This window comes from Castor canadensis, chromosome 6, assembly GCF_047511655.1.
Source record: "Castor canadensis chromosome 6, mCasCan1.hap1v2, whole genome shotgun sequence".
Classification (NCBI taxonomy): domain Eukaryota; kingdom Metazoa; phylum Chordata; class Mammalia; order Rodentia; family Castoridae; genus Castor; species Castor canadensis.
Genome location: NC_133391.1, coordinates 34,741,890 through 34,767,052, shown reverse-complemented (window position 1 = coordinate 34,767,052; position 25,163 = coordinate 34,741,890). Strand labels below are relative to the sequence as shown.

The 25,163-nt window shown below is 38.4% G+C and overlaps 1 protein-coding gene across 2 annotated transcripts in view; it reads right to left on the bottom strand.

The window, feature by feature from the left end:
* Positions 1-233: 233 nt before the first annotated feature.
* Positions 234-25,163, bottom strand: part of LOC109697725 (alpha-2-macroglobulin-like) — a 66,471-nt gene continuing 41,541 nt past the window's right edge. The window contains exons 18-36 of one of the 2 annotated variants that reach the window (XM_074076105.1): positions 24,551-24,665; positions 23,735-23,963; positions 21,765-21,891; positions 21,379-21,500; positions 20,817-20,868; positions 19,176-19,259; positions 18,714-18,890; positions 18,398-18,485; positions 16,937-17,093; positions 16,538-16,612; positions 15,784-15,964; positions 12,998-13,221; positions 11,468-11,686; positions 11,197-11,324; positions 10,160-10,250; positions 9,048-9,116; positions 8,051-8,153; positions 2,418-2,459; positions 234-2,078 (exon numbers count right to left, since the gene is read on the bottom strand). In XM_074076105.1, coding sequence (XP_073932206.1) covers positions 2,056-2,078; positions 2,418-2,459; positions 8,051-8,153; positions 9,048-9,116; positions 10,160-10,250; positions 11,197-11,324; positions 11,468-11,686; positions 12,998-13,221; positions 15,784-15,964; positions 16,538-16,612; positions 16,937-17,093; positions 18,398-18,485; positions 18,714-18,890; positions 19,176-19,259; positions 20,817-20,868; positions 21,379-21,500; positions 21,765-21,891; positions 23,735-23,963; positions 24,551-24,665 — 2,306 coding nt within the window. In that variant the 3' untranslated portion in view covers positions 234-2,055. Of the gene's footprint in view, positions 2,079-2,116; positions 2,284-2,417; positions 2,460-8,050; positions 8,154-9,047; positions 9,117-10,159; positions 10,251-11,196; positions 11,325-11,467; positions 11,687-12,997; positions 13,222-15,783; positions 15,965-16,537; positions 16,613-16,936; positions 17,094-18,397; positions 18,486-18,713; positions 18,891-19,175; positions 19,260-20,816; positions 20,869-21,378; positions 21,501-21,764; positions 21,892-23,734; positions 23,964-24,550; positions 24,666-25,163 lie in introns of those variants that run through there. The other variant, XM_074076104.1, reaches the window with a different exon arrangement.

Sequence of the window (25,163 nt, the reverse complement as noted above, 5' to 3'; positions counted from 1 at the left end):
ATAGCTCACTTCTTCAGTTGCCACCATTCTAAACCAAATCTGATTATACAGCTATCTTGTTTTTAAATGATTCCATTGGCTTCCTATTACTTATAGGCTATAATACAGACTTCTTGTAAGACCCTTTATAAATTAATCCAAACTCCTTTCTCCACCTTCACTTTTGTTATCTCCCATAAATAAACATTGTCACTATGCCTGTGTTAGTTACTGAAACAAATATCAAAGACTAATCAGTTTATAAGGAGACAGGTTTATTCTGGCTGACAATTTAAGAAGTTTCAGTCCATGATCAACTGCCCTTATATTTTAGGGTTGTGGCAATGGAGCCCATAATGGTAGCAGTGCATAGCAGAGTAAAGCATTTGTGTCATGAGTGGAGGAGTACAGCCCTGAGTCCCTCTAACGTCAAGAAGGGCACATCCAAATGACTTGGAGACCTTTTATCAGACCCCACCTTTTAAAGTTTCCACCATCTCCCAATTGCAACAAGCTAGGGAATAAGCCTTTAATACATGGACCTTTGGGGGGCATTCCAGCTCCAAACGCTATCAATGTCTTTTCAATATTCAACCTGGTTTAACTCTCTTAACATGCGTGCAAATTAAGAACTGCTTTCACAATCTATAATATACCTTACTTATATGTTTTCATTGCAATTAGACAAAAAAAATCAGTGCAACAAAAATGAGAGCCCAATCAACAGGGTTTCTTCCATTAAATACAATGCTGACAGTATGTGATTGTTTACTTGTACTGTTTCTCTTCCCTTGAGTGAAGGTGACTTTCTTCATGTGTTTATTTGTGGGGGAGCTCCCAAATATGGCCTCAAGCTGATGTAACTCCTTTGTGATTTGAAGAATAGGATGTGTTTTGGCTAAGAGTGCCCATGGGCCAGCTGCAGTTCTGAGGGTGGAGATTTTGTTCTTTTGAGATAGGGTCTTGCTATGTAACCCAGGCAGTCCTGGAACTCACTACATAGCTCAGACTTACCTCAATTCATGATTCTCCTGTCTCTGCCTTCTGCGTGTTTCAGACTCTCCCTACCACCTCCAGCATGTGGCTTGGGTAAGTGTTCCTGTGGGCCAGATCCAGTTCTGAGGATGGAGATTTTTAGACCAACCCATTTTGGATTTTTTGAGACATCATCTTGCCATGTAACCCAGTCTGACCTGGAACTTACTCTGTATCCCTGACTGACTTCCACTCATGATTCTCCTGCCTCAGCCTTCTGAATGCTTTTGGACCCTTTTTATTTTTTGAAAGACCCTTCCTCCTCTCTTCCTCCATCTTCTCCCCTTCCCTTCCCTTCCCTTTCTTTCCTCCCTCTGTTCCCTTCCCTTCCCTTTCTTTCCTCCCTCCCTTCCTTCCTTTCTTCTTTCTTCCTGCAGTGCTGGAGACTGACTCATGGCCTTGCTCATGTTAGGCAAGCTCTCTGTCACTGGGTTGCATCTCCACCTATCGTTTCTTTTGAGACAAGGTCTCACCATGTAGCCCAGGCTGGTCTTGAACTAGTGATCCTCCTGCCTTTGTCTTCAAAATGCTGAGATTACAGACATATGCCATCATGTTCAGCTTGTGTCACAGTTTTTTCTTTTCTGGTACTGAACTTGCACTTCTTAGGCAGGCACTCTACCACTTAAGCCACTCTGTCAGCCTGTGTCATATTCTTATTGTCACCAATCTACCCACCATAAAGTTATCAAATGGATTACCATTACATTACTCTTCATATTCTGAGGTTCTGTAATATTGAGCCTATTTTGAATTGTTCCCACTTTTGTAATATGCACCATGATCTCAATTAGAATGTCAGTTTTTGTTCATTGCATATACAAAGTACAGTGCAAGGCACTAAGTGTACATGAGTACTTGAGTAAATTTGTATTGAATGAAGAAAGAATAAATGATCAGAAATACACTATCTATCTATCTATCTATCTATCTATCTATATATATATCACCAGCATGTTCAGTATACACAGCTACATGAAATCCCCTTAAAAGTTCCTGGCTGCATAGATTCCAGCAAGATCCTGTTTAGAGATATCAGCTTCAAAAGTTTTCTTGCTTTGTGACTATGGAGAAAAGAGAAGAAAGAGAGTGTGATTCAGGGATTGTCAAGGGTTGACTATAATTCTAATTATATATGGGTAACAGGACTTGCTAAAGGAAATCAAACCAAGATCTAGAATAGGCTCATCAGATATTTACCCTGAAATATTATAGATTTTTTGATGAGGGAATTAGAGACATCTTCCAGAGGATTTGTGCTCTGCTCTTCTGTTTTATCATGCAGTGGAAGGAATATGAGATCAATTAACAAATTTGTTTATGATTTTGTATATAGCTTTCATTTCACTCTGGTTTTGACAGTGAAAAGAAGACGTGGGATAGGGAGTACAAGTTTTGGTTACCTGTGCTGCAGGGAGCACTATATTCAGCAAAAGCTGCTTCATCTGAAAGACACAAGGGAAAACAACTTGAGAATGGGAGCCTCCATGTGAAAGGGTTTGGGGAGGGCCATTTATGTATTAGGAATGTAAGCTCTCCTGAATCAGGACCTGCATAATTGCTGAAAATCAGCTCTCTATGGAAAGACTAGCATGGTCAAGAATTTTCTCCTCATGAAGCAATAGATATAACCCCTTACACTGGGGGAAAATAAGTCTGCTCATACCACAGTGCTCAAGCAAAGTGCTAGCAGGGATCATGAAAGGTTTTAATCCTGCAGTTTTCTTTTCATATTTGTTACTTTTTTTCCTTTGTGATATTTCTTATATGTCTCTGCTAATCTAAAACACAGGGCATGGTCTACTCCATTAATCATAATAATACATTTTACAATGCACCTCAAATTTTGCGTTCTTTGTTTAGTCTTCAGTGATCACTCAGGCTATAACTCTCTCATCTGTAATGTCTACTATAATTATCTGATTTTTCAACCTCTTATATATTGCCCTGCATTTCCATATTCATAACAAGATTTAGGTAACTTGGGGGATTCCAAGATGACGGCTAAAGGGAGGAAGCAGAAAGCATGCCTTCTAAAGTGAAATCTTGGAGAGATGCTGGAGACACACCTTACAGGCAAGGCCACCGAGAAGAGGCAAAATTTTGACCCCTCCACACTTCAAGCCTGTGCAGAGCATCTCCACTTCATGTTAAACAGAGAAACCAGGAGGGCCCCCGGGCCACTGACAGATGCCTGCTCCCAGACAGCTTGGGAAGATGCAGACAAGGTGAGCTAAGCAGTACACGGTACTCCCACAGACAAGCCTGGGCCAGATCACCATAGTCCCCTGCATGGACTGACCCCCACCCCGGGGAAAAAAGAGAAACTGAGTAATAAGCAATAAGAACAATAAGGACACATAGCAAAGAGGGTGGGGCACCCTGAGCACCCAAGAGAATGGGAAGGGAATCACTCACAGAACTGTAAATAAACAAGGTGGGCCTGGCCAGAGAGGGTGGGAGCGGGGGCGTGTGCCCAGCAACCAGGAGCAGGAAAGCTTGTGAGAGTGGCAGTGGGAGGAAAACTCCAAAGGAGAGAGGGGAAGACCCACCTCCCAAGTGAGCTGTAAACAAACATGCTGGCTGGCAGGAGCAGCAGCACACGCCCAGCAATCAGGAGCGGGAAGGCTTGTAAAAACAGGGATGGGAGGAAAACTCCACAGGAGAGGGGGGAAGACCCACTTCTCACACGAGTTGTAAATAAACATGCAGGCCTGAGAAAGTGGGTGCAGTGTCACCTTTCCCAGTGTGCTTGGAAAGGGGAAAGCTTGCATCAGCGGCTCGTGCACAGGAGAACTCTGAGTAAACAAAGCCTGCGGAGCCAAGTGAGTGTTAAACTCGCCCCAGAGATCTGCATAAATAACACCTCCAGCAACAGCAGAGGCAGTGGGCAGGCAAGCCACAGCCCCAGATACCATTTACAGAACTGTCTCGAGACTCTTTTTTTTTTCTCTCCCTACCTTTGATGAGACAACAACCTAACTACACCTGCATGCTGAAAAACTTACTGAAACTGTATTGCAATTGAACTTGGGACACTTTGTGGGATTTTTTTTGTGTGTGTGCAGTTTTGTTCTATTTTATGTTTCCCCTTTGATGAGACAACTACAGAACAACATCTGAGTACCATCTCCAGGATTGGAGGCTGAGGGACAAACACCAAAATTATTAAGACTGAAACCTCATTGCATTTGAACTTGGCAGGTTTTTTTTATTTTTTATTTTATTTTTTAATTCATTTTTATTTTTATTTACTTTGTTTATATATTTTTTTCTTTCATTTACTTATTTTTCATTTTTATTCTTATCTTTATTCTTTTTATTTTTTATTTTTAATCCTGTCTCTCTAATGCCATTTCAGCTTACAATTGTTTAGTACACTCTCTCCCTGTTTATATCTTTGAAACTTTTTTGTTTGTTTCTTTGTTTTGTTTTTTTCTACTTGATTATTTGTTTTTCCATTTTCCTTTAACTTCTTTGCTTTCCATCCCCTCTCACCCTTCCATTCTAAATATCACTAGTGCTATCATTACAAGCCAAAAAATACTTAATTGCACACAGTACAGGGGCCATATATGACAAACCTGACTAAAATTAGGAGAGAAAAAAACCCAAATTGGTAGAATCAGGAATGCAAAAGGGGAGATAACAACAAATACCATGGAAGTCCTGGAAATCATCAGAGACTACTTTGAGAAGCTATATTCAAATAAATTCAAAAATCTTAAAGAAATGGACAGATTTCTAGATACATATGATCATCCAAAACTGAACCAAGAGGAAATTAATCACCTGAATAGATCTATAACACAAAATGAAATTGAAGCAGCAATCAAGAGTCTCCTCAAAAAGAAAAGTCCAGGACTTGATGGATTCTCTGCTGAATTCTATCAGACCTTTAAAGAAGAACTCATATCAACCCTCCTTAAACTGTTCCACAAAATAGAAAGGGAAGGAAAACTGCCTAACACATTTTATGAAGCCAGTATTATATCAAAATTTTGATATAATTTTGGGTTTTATCCCCAAACCAGGCAAAGACACCTCCAAAAAGGAGAACTATAGGCCAATCTCCTTAATGAACATTGATGCAAAAATCCTCAATAAAATAATGGCAAACCGAATTCAACAACACATCAAAAACATTATTAACCACAACCAAGTAGGCTTCATCCCAGGAATGCAGGGGTGGTTCAACATATGAAAATCAACAAACATAATAAACCACATTAACTAAAGCAAAGACAAAAACTGCTTGATTATCTCAATAGATGCAGAAAAAGCCTTTGATAAGATCCAGCACCATTTCATGATAAAAGCTCTAAGAAAACTAGGAATAGAAGGAAAGTTCCTCAACATTATAAAAGCTATATATGACAAACCTACAGCCAGCATTATACTTAATGGAGAAAAACTGAAACCATTCCCTCTAAAATCAGGAACCAGACAAGGATGTCCACTATCTCCACTCCTATTCAACATAGTACTGGAATTCCTAGCCAGAGCAATTAGGCAAGAAGAAGGAATAAAAGGAATACAAATAGGTAAAGAAACTGTCAAAATATCCCTATTTGCAGATGACATGATCCTATACATAAAAGATCCAAATAACTCTACTCAAAAGCTCCTAGACACCATCAACAGCTATAGCAAGGTAGCAGGATATAAAATCAACATAGAAAAATCATTAGCATTTCTATACACTAATAATGAACAAACTGAGAAAGAATATATGAAAACAATTCCATTTACAATAGCCTCAAAAAAAAAATCAAATACCTGGGTGTAAACCTAACAAAAGATGTGAACGACCTCTACAGGAAAACTATAAACTTCTGAAGGAAGAGATTGAGGAGGACTATAGAAAGTGGAGAGATCTCCCATGCTCATGGATTGGTAGAATCAACATAGTAAAAATGTCTATACTCCCAAAAGTAATCTATATGTTTAATGCAATTCCCTTCAAAATTCCAATGACATTCATTAAAGAGATTGAAAAATCTTCTGTTAAATTTATATGGAAACACAAGAGGCCACGAATAGCCAAGGCAATACTCAGTCAAAAGAACAATGCTGGAGGTATCATGATACCTGACTTTGAACTATATTACAAAGCAATAATAATAAAAACAGCATGGTACTGGCACAAAAACAGACATGAAGACCAGTGGAACAGAATAGAGGACCCAGATATGAAGCCACACAACTATAACCAACTTGTCTTTGACAAAGGCACTAAAAATATACAATGGAGAAAAAACAGCCTCTTCAACAAAACTGCTGGGAAAACTGGTTAGCAGTTTGCAAAAAACTGAAACTAGATCCATGTATATCACCCTATACCAATATTAACTCAAAATGGGTCAAGGATCTTAATATCAGACCCTGAACTCTAAACTTGATACAGGAAAGAGTAGGAAATACTCTGGAGTTAGTAGGTATAGGTAAGAACTTTCTCAATGGAACCCCAGCAGCACAGCAACTAAGAGATAGCATAGATAAATGGGTCTTCATAAAACTAAAAAGCTTCTGTTCATCAAAAGAAATGGTCTCTAAACTGAAGAGAACACCCACAGAGTGGGAGAAAATATTTGCCAGCTACACATCAGACAAAGGACTGATAACCAGAATATACAGGGAACTTAAAAAACTAAATTCTCCCAAAACTAATGAACCAATAAAGAAATGGGCAAGTGAACTAAACAGAACTTTCTCAGAAGAAGAAACTCAAATGGCCAAAAAACACATGAAAAAATGCTCACCATCTCTAGCAATAAAGAAAATGCAAATTAAAACCACACTAAGATTCCACCTCACCCCTGTTAGAATAGCCATCATTAGCAACACCACCACCAACAGGTGTTGGCGAGGATACATGGAAAAAGGAACCCTCTTACAGTGCTGGTGGGAATGTAAACTAGTACAACCACTCTGGAAAAAAATTTGCAGGCTACTTAAAAAGCTAAACATTGATCTACCATTTGATCCAACAATACCACTCTTGAGGATATACCCAAAAGACTGTGACACAGGTTACTCCAGAGGCACCTGCACACCCATGTTTATTGCAGCACTATTCACAATAGCCAGATTATGGAAACAACTAAAGCTCCCTCCTACTGATGAATGGATTGAGAAAATGTGGTATCTATACACAATGGAATTTTATGCAGCCATGAAGAAGAACGAAATGTTATCGTTTGCTGGTAAATGGATGGAATTGGACAAATCATTCTGAGTGAGGTAAGCCTGGCCCAAAAGACCAAAAATCATATGTTCTCCCTCTTATGCAGACATTAGAACAAGGGCAAACACAGCAAGGGGATTGAACTTTGATCACAAGATAAAAGCGAGTGCACAGAAGGGAGGTATGAAGATAGATAAGACACCTAAAAATTTAGCTAGCATTTGTTGCCCTCAACGCAGAGAAACTAAAGTAGATACCTTAAAAGCAACTGAGGCCAATAGGAGAAGGGGACCAGGAACTAGAGAAAAGATTAGATCAAAAAGAATTAAACTAGAAGGTAACACACATGCACAGGAAATTAATGTGAGTTAACTCCTTGTATAGCTACCCTTATCTCAACTAGCAAAAACCCTTGTTTCTTCCTATTATTGCTTATACTCTTTCTTCAACGAAATTAGACTTAAGGGCAAAATAGTTTCTGCTGGGTATCGAGGGTGTTGGGGGGGAGAGGGTGGGGGCGGGGTGAGTAGTAAGGGAGGAGGTGGGGGCAGGAGGGAGAAATGACCCAAGCATTGTATGCACATATGAATAATAAAAAAATAAAAATAAAAATAAAGATTTAGGTAACTCTTTATAAGCATTTCTTTGCAAAATTCTTGGCACTTTGGAAAATATTGCATGGTCCTTTAGCCTCATGTCATAGTTTTACAGAAGTCTTGTAGGACAAGGAGGCTGTAATAAGGCATTGGTGACAGAATAAATTGAAAATGGAACTAAAACACTTGTTGCACCCTAATTTCTTCACTAAGAATTGAGTTTATTTAGGGTCCTTAGTTCTTTCTTGCTCACCTGTTTCATAGTAGTCATAGACTTTCACAAGAGCAGGTTTTAGGTTTCGTACAGGGATGTCTTGCTGAACGGTGAAGGAAAAACTCAGTGTCTGACTGGTAACCTAAGAAAGGAAAAAATAATAATCCAGAAGTAGGGAGGCTACATCACTTTTTCTTTAATATGGCTCAATCTTTATTCATTGAGAAACAAATTTGATATTGAACAGATAGCATTCAGTATCAAATTCACTGTGTTACATAATTGCTCATGCATGTGGGTATGGATTTTAGAGTAGCAACAAAAGGAACTAAAGTTAGGACTCCTGAGAGTAGGTAAGAAAGCTATCAATCTTTAAAACAACTCCAGTAATCCATATTCCTCTTGAATGTCCAATACAGAGCTCTTTCCATTGTGAGAGATAAATCATTTTAATGGTAGACTGACTCTATCCATATTGATATTTCCAAATGATCAGGAAACAGAGATACACTGAGATACACTGTAGTGGGGTTCTGGAATGGCTAATGAAATCAATTGTAGTATATTGTTACAAAACTAATAGTGCTCAATATATCTAGACTGATAGCATACTTATTATATTTGTCTTATCTAAAGTAGATAGACGTCTACTTTATCTATAATCTAATTCTTTGAAATTGGTAAAATCTTTGATTAAACGCTACCTGTAATAAACAATTTTCTACGTGACTTCTAGATGATACAATCCTATTTATGGAAAAGAGTGTTTACCTTAAGTATAGAAATACTCATACTTCCATTTTAGCATAAATATATCCTAAATCCCCTCCCCCAACCCCTCTATACTCCAAGTCCTAGGGAAGCCTGTAATGAGGAAACAGAACTGGCAGTATTATCTAATGAGAACAGAGGGGATGTGCTTTTCCAAATGCTTTCTTTAGGACTGTTCTTCTCAAGCCATATGCTTCCCAGGTGAAGACACCCACCAAGAAGGACTCCACCTAGGTACATCTAGCAAGGCTGGCAGGACCCTCACCTGGTCCAGATAAATCAAGACATTATTGCTGCTCACTTCTGTCCGGCTCATGTGGCTTGATCTTGTAAGCTGAGGAAAAGAAAGAAATCATTGGTGTTACTGAATAACTGAAGCTGTTGGGATTCTAAAGAGACAAATGAACTATGGGATTGAAGTTGATATAAAAAATAAATTGGGATTAGGGCTGGCAGAGTGGCTCAAGTGGTTGAGTACCTGCTTAGCAAGTGTGAGGCTTTGAGTTAAAAAAGTAAACTGGGGTTAAATTCTTTTAAATGAACTTGAAGACACTCGCCCAGTAAAAATGAAAACATTTAGAAAATTGTGAGAACTACTACATTAAATGCAAGATTGAATATTCACATGACTAAGTGACAGGTATTTTAAATTTTTGTTTCAAGGTAAAAAAGGAGTATCCTCAAGTTTAATATTTATGTGACATCATCTGTGAAAGTATCTTTCTCTACTCTACTATTGATCTCAGCTTTTTCTTCATTTTTATACTGTTTTAACAGCTGTAACCGAAAGCTGGTGCATGGCTCAAGGGGTAGCAAGTGTGAGACACAGTTCAAACCTCAATATCACACACACACACACACAAAAAGGCTCTACCAACAATTTTGGCACTGAATTTATCAGCCTTGAATTGTTTGTTACCAGTATCAGGTACCCACTTTTAATCCACTTAACTAGCATGTAGCTCATCAATGCAGACACCTTTCTTATATTTCTTTCTTTTTCTTTTTTTTTCGGTTCCGGGGCTTGGACTCAGGGTCTACACTTTGAGCCACTCCAACAGCCCTTTTTTGTGAAGGGTACTTTTGAGATAGAGTCTAGAGGAACTATTTGCCTGGGCTGGCTTCAAACTGCGATCCTCCTGATCTCTGCCTACCGAATTGCTAGAATTACATGCGTGAGACACCATCCTCGGTTCCTTTCTTATATTTCTTGTAATTATATCTAGCACAATGCTACTAGTCATCTTTGGTGCCACAGACATTCAGTTTTGTTAGATTAGGACCAATGTTGCTTTGACACAGGTTGCCATTGTTAGAATGCTGTTTTAGGTCTTGAGCTGAGGATTCAGAAAATCCAAATATCTAGCACATACTTACCAGTTTCACTGTTGTTTTCAGCGGAATGAAACCAGATACCATCTTTACATCCACAATCACCATGTTGGAGACTGGACGGCTCCCTGTGTAACTACAGATACAGGAAAGGAAAGAAACAGTCCTCTTTTCGTTAACAGAATAGATGTACCCATTGAATGTGGATATTCGTGGATAGTGTCATATCAATATTTTGAATCTTTCCTGTTGAGGTACATCATAAGATGTGACATCTTTAAGTAATTTTGTTAACTCCTGCCTTATTCTACTGACCTTTCCATTCCTTATATGTAGCTTTTATTGCCACTGTGAAAGGTTCTAAAAACTGTATAACACAATCACCTAAAAAGTGTGTTTTGGATTAATGATCTCTTTCTTCATGCAAGATTATCTTCAGAAATAGACCATAAGACTCCTTTATGTAAGAGACCATATCTATATTTACATTACATGTAGCTATCTTTCCTATCTTGCTTTTATGAAACACATTTAACTTATTTGTCTATTGATGATGGATCAAGTTTTGAGCATTATTTTCTTGTTTCACTCCAAATCCATCAGATTTTGTACTTATAAACAGGCACAGGTGGTATTCTATGTAAAACATTTGAAGAACATTTCTGAACACTTTATTGTTGTTGTTGCTTGCGATGCTGGGGATCCAACTCAGGGCCTTGTGCTTTCTACACAAGTGTATACCAATGATTTTCAGTCCTTGAATGCTGGTTCTTTTTTCTCCAGAAAAACAGTATTTTTGACCAGAAGAATTTCCTTTAGAGTTAAAGAGGAGTGATAGTATTATTGAAAAGAGTAATTTATTCTTCAATTATGATGGTGGGTAGTAAAAGAATACCAGAAGCAGACTAATTGGGACTTACAACTCTACAAATCCTTCATTGTCTCATTGGTAAAGACAATTTTTTTAGACAAAGCAAAAACTTAATGAAAAGTCTTACTTTAAATATGCTTGAATCTATTTACTGAAGACTTCTAGGTAAGTAATATTTTAATACTTAGGTAAAAAAGACAGATATTCTTACCTGACTTCTAGTGAGATCTGGAAGCTTTTGTGGGCTTTGAGTCCATCACAAGTTTGAGGTACTGTCTGTACTTGCAGAGTGAATGCAGATTGTTTCTTCTCCAAGAGGACATTGTATTTCAGAGCTGTCTGTTAAATTAATCAATAGAAATAATTTACCTCCAATCCACAGGATCCCTCAATCTGTTGCTATTTCTTTTCTCCCAATTTGTACATTATTTGTGTAGGGATGCTTTCAGTTGCATCTCTCCAACTTTCCTCAAGAATCTTACCTGGGTATACATACATCCTTCCCCTGACACATTTATGTCATAGTCCCCAGGAAGGTCTGGTAATGTGACCTGCTGTAGTAAAAGGCGATTACTGTTGTCCACTTGGAATTTTGTGGAAAATGTCCCTGAAGACTGGATGGTCACCAAAGAAGCTTTCCCAGATTTGGCAAAAGTAGCTGCTCCGTATCTGGACAAAGCATGAAGAGCTACCACGGTGTCCTGGAATAGAGATGAATGTGTAAGTTCAGGGTAGTGGCAAGTTGTAGGGGATGGGCCAAAATTCATTTTTGCTATTACAAAGGTGCCATGAGGTTTTCTCTCCCATCATTTGAACTCTGCCCTTTAATCCCAAGACTTATTTAAAAAATATCTGAGAATCAAAATGTTCATATAATTTTGCTATAAAGTTGCCATCAACAAGCAAATTCTTTCATAGCAAGTAGAAAATGTAAACATGAATCTTGTTCACTTCCTTATATTTGCTTGTCTGTGCCTGTAACAGTCATAATAATGTCCACCATCTGTGGACCAAATTACATTGCTATCTGTCATCACTAAACTCTCTTCTGCATTTGATGTACCTTCCAGGCAGTCACAGAATATTGATCATACTGCACTCTGATCTGCACTTCCTGCCCCAGAAGATCTCTCCCTCTAGAGTTTCTTTTTATTTTTCATATAAATTGTCCTTGATACTCTCATGTAGACAATGGGACTCAAATAAGAGAAAAGAAACATGCAAAGGAAGTTTCAATATCACAATGAGGAGTGTTCATTTCAAAGAGAAGAGTCAGAGAATTGAATTGCAAAGTAGAGTGGCAAGTATAATTGGAGGTTTCTCTCCCTGAATTTTCATTCCTTCTTTAGCAGACTCTACCATTTGATCAAACTTCTCTGAAGATACATTCTCCTATGAATGCTCAGACTACTAAGTGTAGAAAGTATAGGTATTATGTTAGGTATGTGCTTTTTTTTTTTTTGGAAATAACCTGATAAGAGTTATATTAGCTGTATGATAAGTTGAGTAGTTTGCATTTCTGATTGATACCAAGTATTGGGAGGTGGAGAGTTCCTGCTACTTTGTGAAAACTCAAGGAGGATGTATTCACAAAGAAGATTGGGAGAATCTGACAGGAGAGGAAGGAAAATAGGTGTGAGGGTGCTTTGTATGACACTTCTTAGACAAACCACTGTGCTTGTTCAGTTTAAGGAATTACTTGCAGGATTCTAGACATTCCAGAAGTTTTGCCATTGGTGGTAAGTCAACGTTTGGCTCCAGGTTGGAGGGATGATGCCACCATGATTTAGTAAAATGGTCCCATTCCTTCCACAGGGAATGGGAGAGTTTGTTTTGGGGGAATGTTTGAAGCTCTTTTTCTTATTTCCTATAGATTCAAAATACCTGTTCTTAATTTTCTATACTCTTCATCTCCTGACCATTTCTCTTGTGATTACTCATTTGTCTCTAGTTCATATCTACTACCTCTATCCCAACTCTAAGGCAAGGATGCCCCTGAGGGAATCACTCACCTGTGTGGAGGAGAAACCGCCATGGGAATTCTGTTGCTTTGTGATCCACTTCACAATGTGTGCTGCAGATGTCAGGTCTTCTGGGGTTGGAGCTGGTTGGGCGGTGAGGTGAGAGAGGAGCACATAGGCTGTCATCTCCACCTCAGCAGAGCGAGCTGGAGGTTGGTACAAGAGACCCACTGGTGTACTGGGTTTCTGAGGCCTTTCCCAATGGACTGAGTTGTCTTAAAGATAAGAATAAAGAAAGAATAACTGTGAGTATTCACCATGGGACTATATGTCTATAGTTAGGAAGAAATATAGCAAAATTTGTGTAGGATTTTTAATTTCAATTATAATACTCCTAGCTCTAGTAACCTAGAGTAAAAAATTGAACTTGATATGGTATAGCATGGCTAAAGGAAATCATGAAAAATAGTACTAAGCATAGTGAAGATAGGCATTTGTAAGAACAACTGAACTGTTTTCTCAAATACTGCTTTGGTAGAGTTGGTTAAGAAAAAATGGCAGCCATGATTCCCTCACTGCCTCAGACCCAATCTAAAGTTACTTCATCAGTGATTAGTTGAACTGAAATACAAAAGCTTCTGACTAATTTCATAGTTGTAATTGAAATAGTTAAACTGGGAGCTTTCTTTTTTCCCTCCTCCCTCTCCCTCTTTCTCTTCTTTCCTTCCTTTTTTCCTTTCTTCTTCCCTGTTTCCCTCCTTCCTTCTCTCCTTCCCTTCCTCTCTCCCTCCCTCCCTTCCTTCTCCTGAGCATTAAGTCCAGGGACATGCTTTACCACTAAGCTATATCCTTAACCCTGAAAGCTATTATAGATGACAGTTCCTTTCCTATGGATTTTGGTAGCTTTTATGAATTCTGATATACATATATGTATGATAAAGAAAAGTACATATGTCAACTTTTCTCTTTGTAAAGGGAGATTGAAATGCTTGAGTTGTTCTGTTACATTACCTTTGGCGATTTTTTTTTCTCTACATAACAAAATATTTAAGGAAGACTTGGGATTCAGGCATGTGGCTAACTACTCATGAGAGGAGGATTATGGTTTGAGGCCAGTCTGGGCAAAAAGTTACTGAGACCCACCTGAACACAGGCATGGTAATGCAAAGTTGTACTCCTAGCTAGGTGGGAGGATTGTGGTCCAGCGGTTCTGGGCAAAAATGTGGGACCCTATCTGAAAAATAACTAAAGCAAAACCAGGCATGGTATCTCATTCTTTTTTTTTTTTTCATTTTTCTTTTATTATTCATGTGTGCATACAAGGCTTGGTTCATTTCTCCCCCCTGCCCCCACCCCCTCCCTTACCACCCACTCCACCCCCTCCCGCTCCCCCCCCTCAATACCCAGCAGAAACTATTTTGCCCTTATTTCTAATTTTGTTGTAGAGAGAGTACAAGCAATAATAGGAAGGAACAAGGGTTTTTGCTGGTTGAGATAAGGATAGCTATACAGGGCATTGACTCACATTGATTTCCTGTGCGTGGGTGTTACCTTCTAGGTTAATTCTTTTTGATCTAACCTTTTCTCTAGTTCCTGGTCCCCTTTCCCTATTGGCCTCAGTTGCTTTAAGGTATCTGCTTTAGTTTCTCTGCATTAAGGGCAACAAATGCTAGCTAGTTTTTTAGGCGTCTTACCTATCCTCATCCCTCCCTTGTGTGCTCTCGCTTTTATCATGTGCTCATAGTCCAATCCCCTTGTTGTGTTTGCCCTTGATCTAATGTCCACATATGAGGGAGAACATACGATTTTTGGTTTTTTGAGCCAGGCTAACCTCACTCACAATGATGTTCTCCAATTCCATCCATTTACCAGCGAATGATAACATTTCGTTCTTCTTCATGGCTGCATAAAATTCCATTGTGTATAGATACCACATTTTCTTAATCCATTTGTCAGTGCTGGGGCATCTTGGCTGTTTCCATAACTTGGCTATTGTGAATAGTGCCGCAATAAACATGGATGTGCAGGTGCCTCTGGAGTAGCAGTCTTTTGGGTATATCCCCAAGAGTGGTATTGCTGGATCAAATGGTAGATCGATGTCCAGCTTTTTAAGTAGCCTCCAAATTTTTTTCCAGAGTGGTTGTACTAGTCTACATTCCCACCAACAGTGTAAGAGGGTTCCTTTTTCCCCGCATCCTCGCCAACACCTGTTGTTGGTGGTGTTGCTGATGATGGCTATTCTAACAGGGGTGAGGTGGAATCTTAGCATGGTTTTAATTTGCATTTCCTTTATTGCTAGTTCTGGGCAAAAATGTGGGACCCTATCTGAAAAATAACTAAAGCAAAACCAGGCATGGTATCTCATTCTTATAATTTTAGCTATTCAAGAGGCAGAGATCTGGATGTCAATTCAAGGCTAATCTGGGCAAAACTTCACAACTATTGCAATCAATAAAAAGCTGGGAGTGGTCAAGTGTACCCATCATCTCAGGTATGCAGGAAGCATTTATAAGAGATTGCAGTCTAGGACGGTCCATGCAAAATATGTGACCTTATTTAAAAAATAACTAAAAAGTTAAAAGGACTGAGGTGTGGCTCAAGTGGTAGAATGCCTACCTAGCAGGCATAAAGCCCTGAGTTCAAACTCCAGTACCATTAAAAAAAAGTAAAAAAAAAAAAAAGGAATGCTTTGGTATAAATAGAGCATCAATATCCTAACCAGTTATTTTGCATAGAAGTCTTGCATTTCCTAAGGTGGTAGCCCAAAAGGAAAGGTTATTTTCAGGAATTAAATATTCTCTCCTGTTTCTATCCAGTAGAAACACATACATTCTCACCTTCTTTCACAGCTTCCTTATCAAGTGATTTCAGTATTTCATTCTTTTTGTCTTTGTTCCCTGCCAGGGCAAACACATAGGCCAACAGGGCCTTGGTGTAGGCATGGCTGCCATGGTCTCCATTCTGTATTGTCTCCCAGGCTGACTCCAGGCAGATTAGGGCTTTGTGCACAACAGGATGCTGTAAAGGGAGAACAAGGGTACCCTGAGCTCTGTGAAAGGGGGCCCTATCAGGTCCTGTAATAAACATATGAACTAGAGGATAGGTTGTACCAGTGCCTTTCAAAGGTGTCTATCTATATCTATCTATCTATCTATCTATCTATCTATCATCTATTTATCTATCTATCCATCATTTATCTATTATCTATCATCTCTCTCTGTATCTATCCATGTCTATCTATGTATCTATATATGTATGTATCTATGTATATATCTATATGTATCCATGTATATTTCTATCTATCCATCCTTTCATCTGCCCATCCACTCTCTGACCATCTTTTTAGAAACTACTCCTTTAAAAATTATTTTCTATTAAAAATATAAGTGAGGCAGGACTAGATGCCAAGTTTGGGATTCGTTTTGAAGCATAATCTGTTGTTTTATTGAAGATTCTCATTGCTGGGATTTGATAACTATATAACATCGTGCGAAGGAGAAGCTGTCCTTTGACTTTTAGAGGAGTGGTTTGGCCACAGGTCAATAGGTTTCATAGCAGTCTGAGAAACTGGACAAGAAACATGACACCTACAGTGACAGGGAGTGGAATCTCCAGAAGGGCAATGGCAACATAGGCAGAGAGGGTCACTTCATCTTCTACTCCTCCCTGTGAATGCAAGAGAGAAAGAGATTAATTCCACTTCAGGAAGCCCTTTCAAGGGGTCTTCTTCTCTCATGGCCACTCCCTTCTGCTCCATGGATCCTGGGAAGTTCTCATCTACATCTCCACTGTTCACAGCACATTCCCACCCCAGAGTCCATTTCTTTCTCCTCAGTAATATGTGAGTTTAGTCTCCTACCTATTGCCTCTCTTCACTCCAGTCCTTTCCTTTGGGACTTTCTCTTACCTTCTTTTTTATGTATTTCCATCTTTGGAAAATTTGTCATGAATCAGTCATTGTATTCATAACTAGCTCAGGAAAGGGATTACCTTCATGGCATTGTTGAACAGTGATCCAGAACTTGTGAAACAGCCATTGTCCTTTTGCTTCTCAGATAGCCAGTTGAGTGCTTGTGCAATGTGTGTTTCATCGATGAAGATGAAGGCTCGAGCTTGGGCAAAAGACTTGAGCACAAAGGCTGTAAGCCTGATGGAGAGAAAGAGTGGGGTGATGAATGCATTTGCTTTACTGTAGCATTATTCACATGCATCATTCACATGCATAGGAATCATGGGGACTCTTTCAAAACTCGTGAGTCAGGATAAGGGGTGATAATAGTGGACAGCAGGGGAGTTTCTCTTTGCTACTCCAAGGCAATGTTCTGTTTCTTTGGTCCCTCCCTATGATTAATCCAACACCAACTGGTTTCATGTCCTTCCTGGTTTACTTTCTCATTGATTCATGACTTTTGGCTATACCATATTTGCTCAGGTCATTGGCTAAGACATTTGTACTTCCATGGTAAGGTTCCTCCCTTCACTGATTTTTCTTTTGTAGGTGAGAAAAATCTTTTATTTAGAAACTCCTTGCTCTAAGGACAAACCACTTTTCAATGTTTCCCCCATTCCCTCAGCTTCCTTCTTGCTGCATCCACCTATCTTGTTTTCATTTATTATCTATTGTTTGCCTATGTATTTTATTTCAGAAAAACCATGCTATGTATGCAAGGTCATGTGAAGAGTGATGATAGATTTTCCAGTCTTAATTTCTATCATTTCTGGATGTTGGAAAATAACTTAGTAAAATACACACACACACACACACACATTCTTGTGATTAATCTTGGAGAGAAAAAAGAAAGTTCAACTTACTAAATTGAATAAAAAAATGTGTTTGGGCTGAGTGTTGGTGGCTCATGATTATAATCCTTTACTTTAGAGGCTGAGATCAGGAAAATCATAATTGTAGGCCATCCCAGGGTGGGGTGGGGTGGGGAATGGCAACACTCCTTCTCGATGGAAAACAGCTTGGCAAGGTGGCATGTGTCTTCCATCCCAGCAATGGTGGGAAGCATAAAATAGGTAGATCTCAGTCTAGGCAGACATGGGCAAAAAGCAAGACTCTTATATCCAAAATAACCAGAGCAAGGTGGGCTGGAGTTGAGGCCAAAGTGGTAGAGTATCTGACTAGCAAGGGAGAAGCCCTAAGTTCAAATCCCAGTACAGCAAAAATGTGTTTGGGAGTCAAAGCAGATAAACCTTAAGAGTCTCAGTTCTGCCACTTATCTGTGCAACTTGAAACATTTACTCATCAGTACTAGGTATTGGTTTTTATTTCTAAAAAATGAAGTTTGTAATATCTAGTGTTCATAGAGTTGTTACGAGGAACAGAAGTTGTGCAAGGGTTGGCACAAAATTTCCTTTCTGTTTTTTTTTTTTTTTGCCTGTATGGGAGATTTGACTCAGTGTATCATTTGTACCACATTTAGATTCCTAGCATCATTTTCTTACCAAGTGTTGCCTTGATTAAGGCCATCTTCATCTCCAAAAGCACTGTAGGAGCCATCTTGGTGTTTGTAGTTCAGCTCTCTCTGGTAACCTTGAATGGAAGTTTTCATATATTTCACAAAGTATTAGTGATACATCAGAGAAAGACAGGATTATCATAGGTGCAGGTTGATGCCAGAGAAGCCAGACAGGCTCCTAATTTTTGCTGGCTTTCCCTGCATGCATGGCCCTCAAAGCACCCTGCTCTTCTATTGCATTTAAGCCTATTTCTGGAGAAAAATACTTAAAATGCCAAGTGAAGTTTCTATAGTTTACATACCAGCAAGGAGATACTCAATGGCCTTGGACTTGACTTCCTGAGTCAGCTGTTGAGTTTCATTCAGATATTTCAGGACATAGATGTTAGGAGCAAAAAGGACCATGTTCTGTTCTCCACAGCCATAGGGCATCTGGAGAAGATTTTGTATATTTTGTATGGCTGAACCTAATATGTCTCCTGGAAATGAGAGATGAGACATCAGAACAGTCATTATCTTCAAGAACAAATGACATTTATATGTAGAATTACTTCTAAAAGATAGCTCATGTGAAGGCATTTTAACTTGAGTAGAAGGTCAGATGTGCTAGGAAACCAGAAGATACTGAAGAAGTAGAGATACGAGAAGCTAAAACACTCAAGTATAGTTAAAAAGCTGCATTCAGAAACAAATATAAATGTGTGTGTTTTAAGGGAGAGTGATAGTAGCTGTGTCCCAAGTCCCCCAGGGGCTGAATGACTCACCCAAAACAGAGAAATAGGCTCTGGCTGAATCTTTCACTACTTTTGGTGGAAGCTTCAAGGGCAATTTTTCAGAAAATCCAGCATCTTGATACAAGAACAAATCAAATATATAGATGATTATCCATGATGTCTGTATTTCTAAAAAGTTCTAAGACCAGTCATTTTAGAAACGCATCTTAAACTGATCTGCTACCACCTTAGGAAACAATTTTGATTTTAACATTTTAAATTCCCATTTCTTGGGATTGCGTGGCTCGCCAAGCTACATCTCTTCATCTTTTATTCCCCATTATAGTGAATAGCAGAGGAACTATCCAAAGAAAGCTCTGAGTTTTCTGTGACCTGTGTTTACTTCTATTGAAACCTTCTTAAAATATTTTACAGTCCTATGAAGACATTACATTTATTGCTCCTAGTTTTGGCTTATGTGTGAATAGACAGCCAACATTTCAGAATAAGTAAATAGATAAGTCAAATGCAGACCTTTGTCTCCCAGGGTACTTTTACTATTGTGATCTTGTTAGTTGAGTAGCTACTCCAGGATCTTACATATCATGGAAGTCCTTACGATGGGTGTATATGTGAGATGAGTGATAGGTAGATTAGTTTGTAATGATGAAAGATTAAGAGAACTGGAATTAACCAATGGTAAAGGTATGCCTTTTATTATTCTATTCTTGGGTATTTCAGAAATAAATCTCATTAATTATCAGTGATTCCCTTTACAATTTCTACCTTTCACACAAAATTATAAGATTTTCAGTAGTTATAAAGTAAAGTTCTTAAATGTACTACATGTGGCTGTGATGTTATTTTGTCATATTTGGCAAAGTCATCTGCTTTATCTCATGTCTGCTTTGTTAGTTTTCTTATTGCGATGTATTTTATATCATGAGTTTATTTCAAAATTCAATTAAAATTTAATTCACAATTATTCATTCTGAAAACAAATAAGTTTTGAGCAATTAGTTTTTGCCTGTCACTGTTCTAGGCACTGGGAATAGAGTCAAGAACAAGAGTAGAAAGAAATCTCTGCTTTTCTTAACTTTTCACCTAGTGGAATATCTGAAGATTTTCATTTGATGATACATTTCTATAGACTCTTTTCCAAAGTTAGTTTCAGATTATGTATACATTGGCAAAAAAAGTAAGTCATATTGCAAAAATTTGAGAAAAATACTACGGTAAGTATAGATTCATGATTTGGTATAGTTTTTTGTGTCATGTCTTCATCCATAAAAATCCTTAGTTTTTGTATAAGTGCTAAGATAATAGCATAAGTCCTTTCAACATATATTCTGTACATTGTTCCCATTGGTTTAGGGAAATTTTGATTCTGACTTTTGCCTTACTATTCCTGGGCAATTTCCTCTTTTAGTCTTTATGTGTCTAGATGAAGAGGTTCCTGTTTTCTAAAGAAAAGAGCTGAAGATGAACAACTAAGATGTCCTAGGCAGTGTCTTGACTAAGGATTGTGATATTCTATGAGAATAAGTTTCCCTATTTGTTTAATGGACATAAGGCACACAGTGTCCTGGTTTCCTAATAAGGATATTGCAAAACATCAAATTAGTTAATCTATGTGGGAAAAAATACATTGAAATTTAAAATATTTTTATTGCTGTTTCAAATAACTCTTACCTGAAGCACAGAGTAAAGAGTTGAAGGTGTATTCTTCCTTAATTCCTTCAGGCTTGGATGAAAAAGAGGGAAAATTAAGAGATGAGAAGAGGTAGAGTGTGTATCCAAGTAAAAACAGTAACGGAAGTTTTGAGAGGGTATCCACTGGCTCATTACTTATGAGGTATAGAGCTTATTTTAGATAATGCCTGCTTTCCATTACGGTAAAGGCATGAAAGTGTGAAATCTCAGGGAGCCCGGTTAAAAGAGAAAGGAATGAGGAAGAATAATTAAGAGAGAAAGGAGAAAAGAAAACACGATGGGAACAGAGGAAAGAGGTGTATCTCAAGGAAAAAAAATTGGTACAGAGCATACCTAGTCCAACTTTTAACAAATAAGAAAATAGTTGAAACAAAATTAAGGGGAAAAAAAAACCACTTGTGTTTGGAGGCATGTACTTGCTGCATGTACTTGTGAGATGTCATGAAATATACTGAGATCATGTATTATTTTTATAATTCTTTGTTACCCAAAGACAGTCACCATCATTCCACTTTCTATCAAGTAAGACAAACATACTCACCTCAACTATTAGGAGCTTGACAATGGTGTCTTTCTTTCCAATTTCAGGAACTGTAGCCAAGACAGTACCACAAAGCTTTGAGGACTGCTGTGTTTCTGCACTCACAGAGACATTCACGTTTCCTGAAACAAAGGGCCCTTAGATCTGAGCTTGGATGTGCCTGGTTCTTGATATCCTCTACAGTCCCAAGATCTAAAAGTTAACCTAAATTCTATGAGAAGTTTGAGCTCTTGCCCCTTATCTAAGAAGCTGGTAAGTATAGGATCAGAAGCAGAATTGACTGGAATCTTCTGCTTGGGGGCTCAAAGAGGGCAGCTTAATTTAAGGAACCTTCCTATAGTCATCACCTTTGAGTAGACAGAGTCCCTCAGAGAATTTTTACTCACCTAGTGACTTGGGTGTTACCAACCAGGACACAGTTTGCCGCCCATTTGCACAGAGGCAGTAAGAATCTTGGTGTTTCACAACTGGGATGGCCACAAAATCAGAAGAGGCTTCCAGCTGCACACTCACCTATAGTTCCCCATGGGACAGAGATTTATGAGGGATGTGATTTTAGAAGGGCAAGAAGGGGATGGGGCAAGTGAAAGAGCTGAGAATGAATTTAGCATGTTAAAAGAAGATGAGTAGGAGTTCTTTTGGAAAGTATGGGGTTGAAAATGACATGCAAGCTGACAGTATTTATATAAAGGACTTGCATATACTTCATATAGAAAATAAACTTCATATAGAGTTCAAATATACACATATATATATATATGTCTTATAGATATAGAGATAAAAATATATTCATTTGTAACATTTTGGTTCCCCGGTTATGGGTGATAGGGAAAGGCAACACGGGAATGTTGTCCTGAGGAAATTTATCCATGAGCATAGGTTCATGAGAATTCTTCTAGTTTATTCTACGACTATAGTCAGGATGGAATTCCTTCCTCCATTTTTATCTAGGGGCTCATCAATTCATTAAGCAGAAAATGTACATTGCAGACTTTATAAGTGGCCTCTGCACTTCAGGTGTTTTTGGTTACTTATACTAACATGATCACAAAGAAAGACTATGCTACATGCAGTTGAATATGATGAACAATAGGGGACAGGAGCAATGAAAATGCCACAGTAATTTGTAGCACTGATTTTTATGCTTCTAGACTAGGTTATAATTAAATATATTTGTAGGCAGAGGAAAGTAAAGATACATTTGTAAACTTTGAAAATGAAAAATGCTAAGGACTAGAGTTTTAAGTTATGACTTCACAAGCAGTGTCATATGTATTTTTGGAAGAAAAAGCTACTTAAGTGTCCCTTTTAACTAGGACTTGATTTTTATTGGTGTAGTAAAACAGTCATGAGCAGTATGAGAGTATTTAGGTCAAGGACAAGCTGGATGAACAATGGTGTTCTTGTAAGTATCTAACAGAACTGAAAATTCCCTCTCCTTTATGGGCATTGTGGTCATTGCAGTTATAGTCAAGGCATTGTTCAGTGTTTGTGGTGATGCTGGTGGGAACAAATCTACTGTGTTGTAGGTTATATAGAAGTATAGCAATGCAGTGACTGTGGTACATGATACTTGGCAAATACTGTAAATGACTGGTTTATATATGTACTATACTATATTTTTAATCACTTCTTAAAAGTATTATTTATAACAAAATACCAGTGTAAAACTGTAGAACACCATGCTGAGTGAGTGCTTCAAGAGGCTGTGTGGAGAAATTGACCTATATCATCCAGGTTTGTGCAGGTACATTTGGTGGTGAGTAAACAGTGATGAAACCACCTAAACACATTTCAGAACATATCCCTATTTTAAGTGAGACATTACTGCACATATGTAGCCAGAGCAAGGGAATTGCTTTGAGATCTGGAAGAGGTGTTGATGGGTCAAATGCAATCTTTCACTCCCTTTCATTTTCCACTGGATTTATTTTTTGAGTACTGAGGTTTGAACCCAGGGTCTTGCACTTGCTAGACAGGTGTTCTACCACTTGAGCCACACCCCCCCCAGGCCTTGTTGTTTTAGTTATTTTTCAAATCGTTGCTTTATGTCCATACTGGCCTGGACTGTAACCCTCTTATTTGTTTCCCATGTAGATGGAATGACAAGTACATGCCACCATGCCCTGCTTTTATTGACTGAGAGGGGGTCTTGTGAACTTTTTTTGTTCAAGTTGGACTCAAATCATGATCCTCCCAATAGCCACTTCCCGAGTAGCTAGGATTACAAGTGTAAGTCACTGGTGCCGGGCCTTCTTTTGATTTTCGAAATTTTAAATTTAATGATCAGTTTTGATTCACACATAGTAATTTCCCTCTTCCCCTCTGGTCATGCTGAATTTGGAAAGGTCCTTACCCGGATGCATTCGGGAAGGTAGTTCGACACAGTGGCCTTGAGGGTGAAGGCCTCTCCATGGATCACAGAGTAGGGCATTGTGAGCTCCACAAAGAAGGGCTGGAAGGCTTGGAAGGAGACAGTGGGAGAGAAACCAAGTCCAGTGTCATTGGACAGGCAGAAAGCCCCTGCCTTCCACTCAGTGATGGTGTCAGGGACAGTTACTCCCACTTCAGTCACACCTGATGAGCTGGGGGATGGCGAGGTGAAGGACAGAAGGTAAGCATGTGAACTGGTTATTTCTAAGATGATGGTAACTGATGAGTGTGACCTAATGTCATACTTTTGAGTCCCCTAAAAAGTTTCAGAAAACGAACAGTGATCAACATGGAAAAATAAAAGGTCTTTCAACAGTTGTAGTCTTGCAACTTTGGTCATGCCCTCCCATAGCCCCTCAATGTCTGCACCATCATTACAAATCTGAATCTGAATTTGAAATTATCACTTAACTTTCCTCTCTTAAATACCATCTGGCAATTTTATAAGATTTAATTCTACAAGTGGTTCATTTCATGTGGAACTGACTCAAATTTACCACTCAATACAGTACCCCTGAATGGTGTTAAATATTAGAAAGCTAGATTATAGTTACTTATTCTGGTCAATTTCTAGAGTTTCAGGAATACAAATATGATTCTAATTGATAGGTAGATATAAATGGAACAAAGTTTTATAAGGTAACCATATCCCATGAAGAAAATAATTCAATAAATAATTGAAAATAATGAAGCATTGTTTTCCCACTCAGTGTAAATCAGACAAATGGAAATTACTTACTTCACCAATACCAAGTCCCAGATCCAGGTTTCAGGAAAATATTTTCGTGCAGTCTCAGTGGGCGACTCTTCATAAATTTTTGTATCACTTTTCTCATCATAAGTCATAAAAAAAGCTACAATCATTACAATGGAAGAAAAAAGTGTACGTTTCAAGACTGTTTCATACAATGTGATGTATGTGCATCACATAGCTAAATTTGAGGTTTTTTTTTTTTTTTTGCTAACATTGAAATATTAAGACAATTGCATGGAAACAAGTAATGGAGCCACTCATTTTTCTATATGGATAACAACCATGTCAAAAGTAGAAACTGTAAAATCCTGGAGAAAGCATGACCTAGAGTAGGTAGATCTGGAAGGGAAAATGATGTATATTTTATTGGGTTGGGTTAGTAACAGAGCACTTCTAAAGCAAGACTAGAACTTTCACCTAAGAGGGAAGAAAGATAAAGGACTACCTTTCAGGCCGGTATCATCTGGCTGTAGTGAGAATCATTTGAGTACCTAATGCCCAGAAGCCAAACAATGTCAGCATTAGTAGATTCTTGGCATATTTGGGTATTAAAACCCACTGTTTTAATTTAACTGTTTAATGTGCATAAAAAACAAGA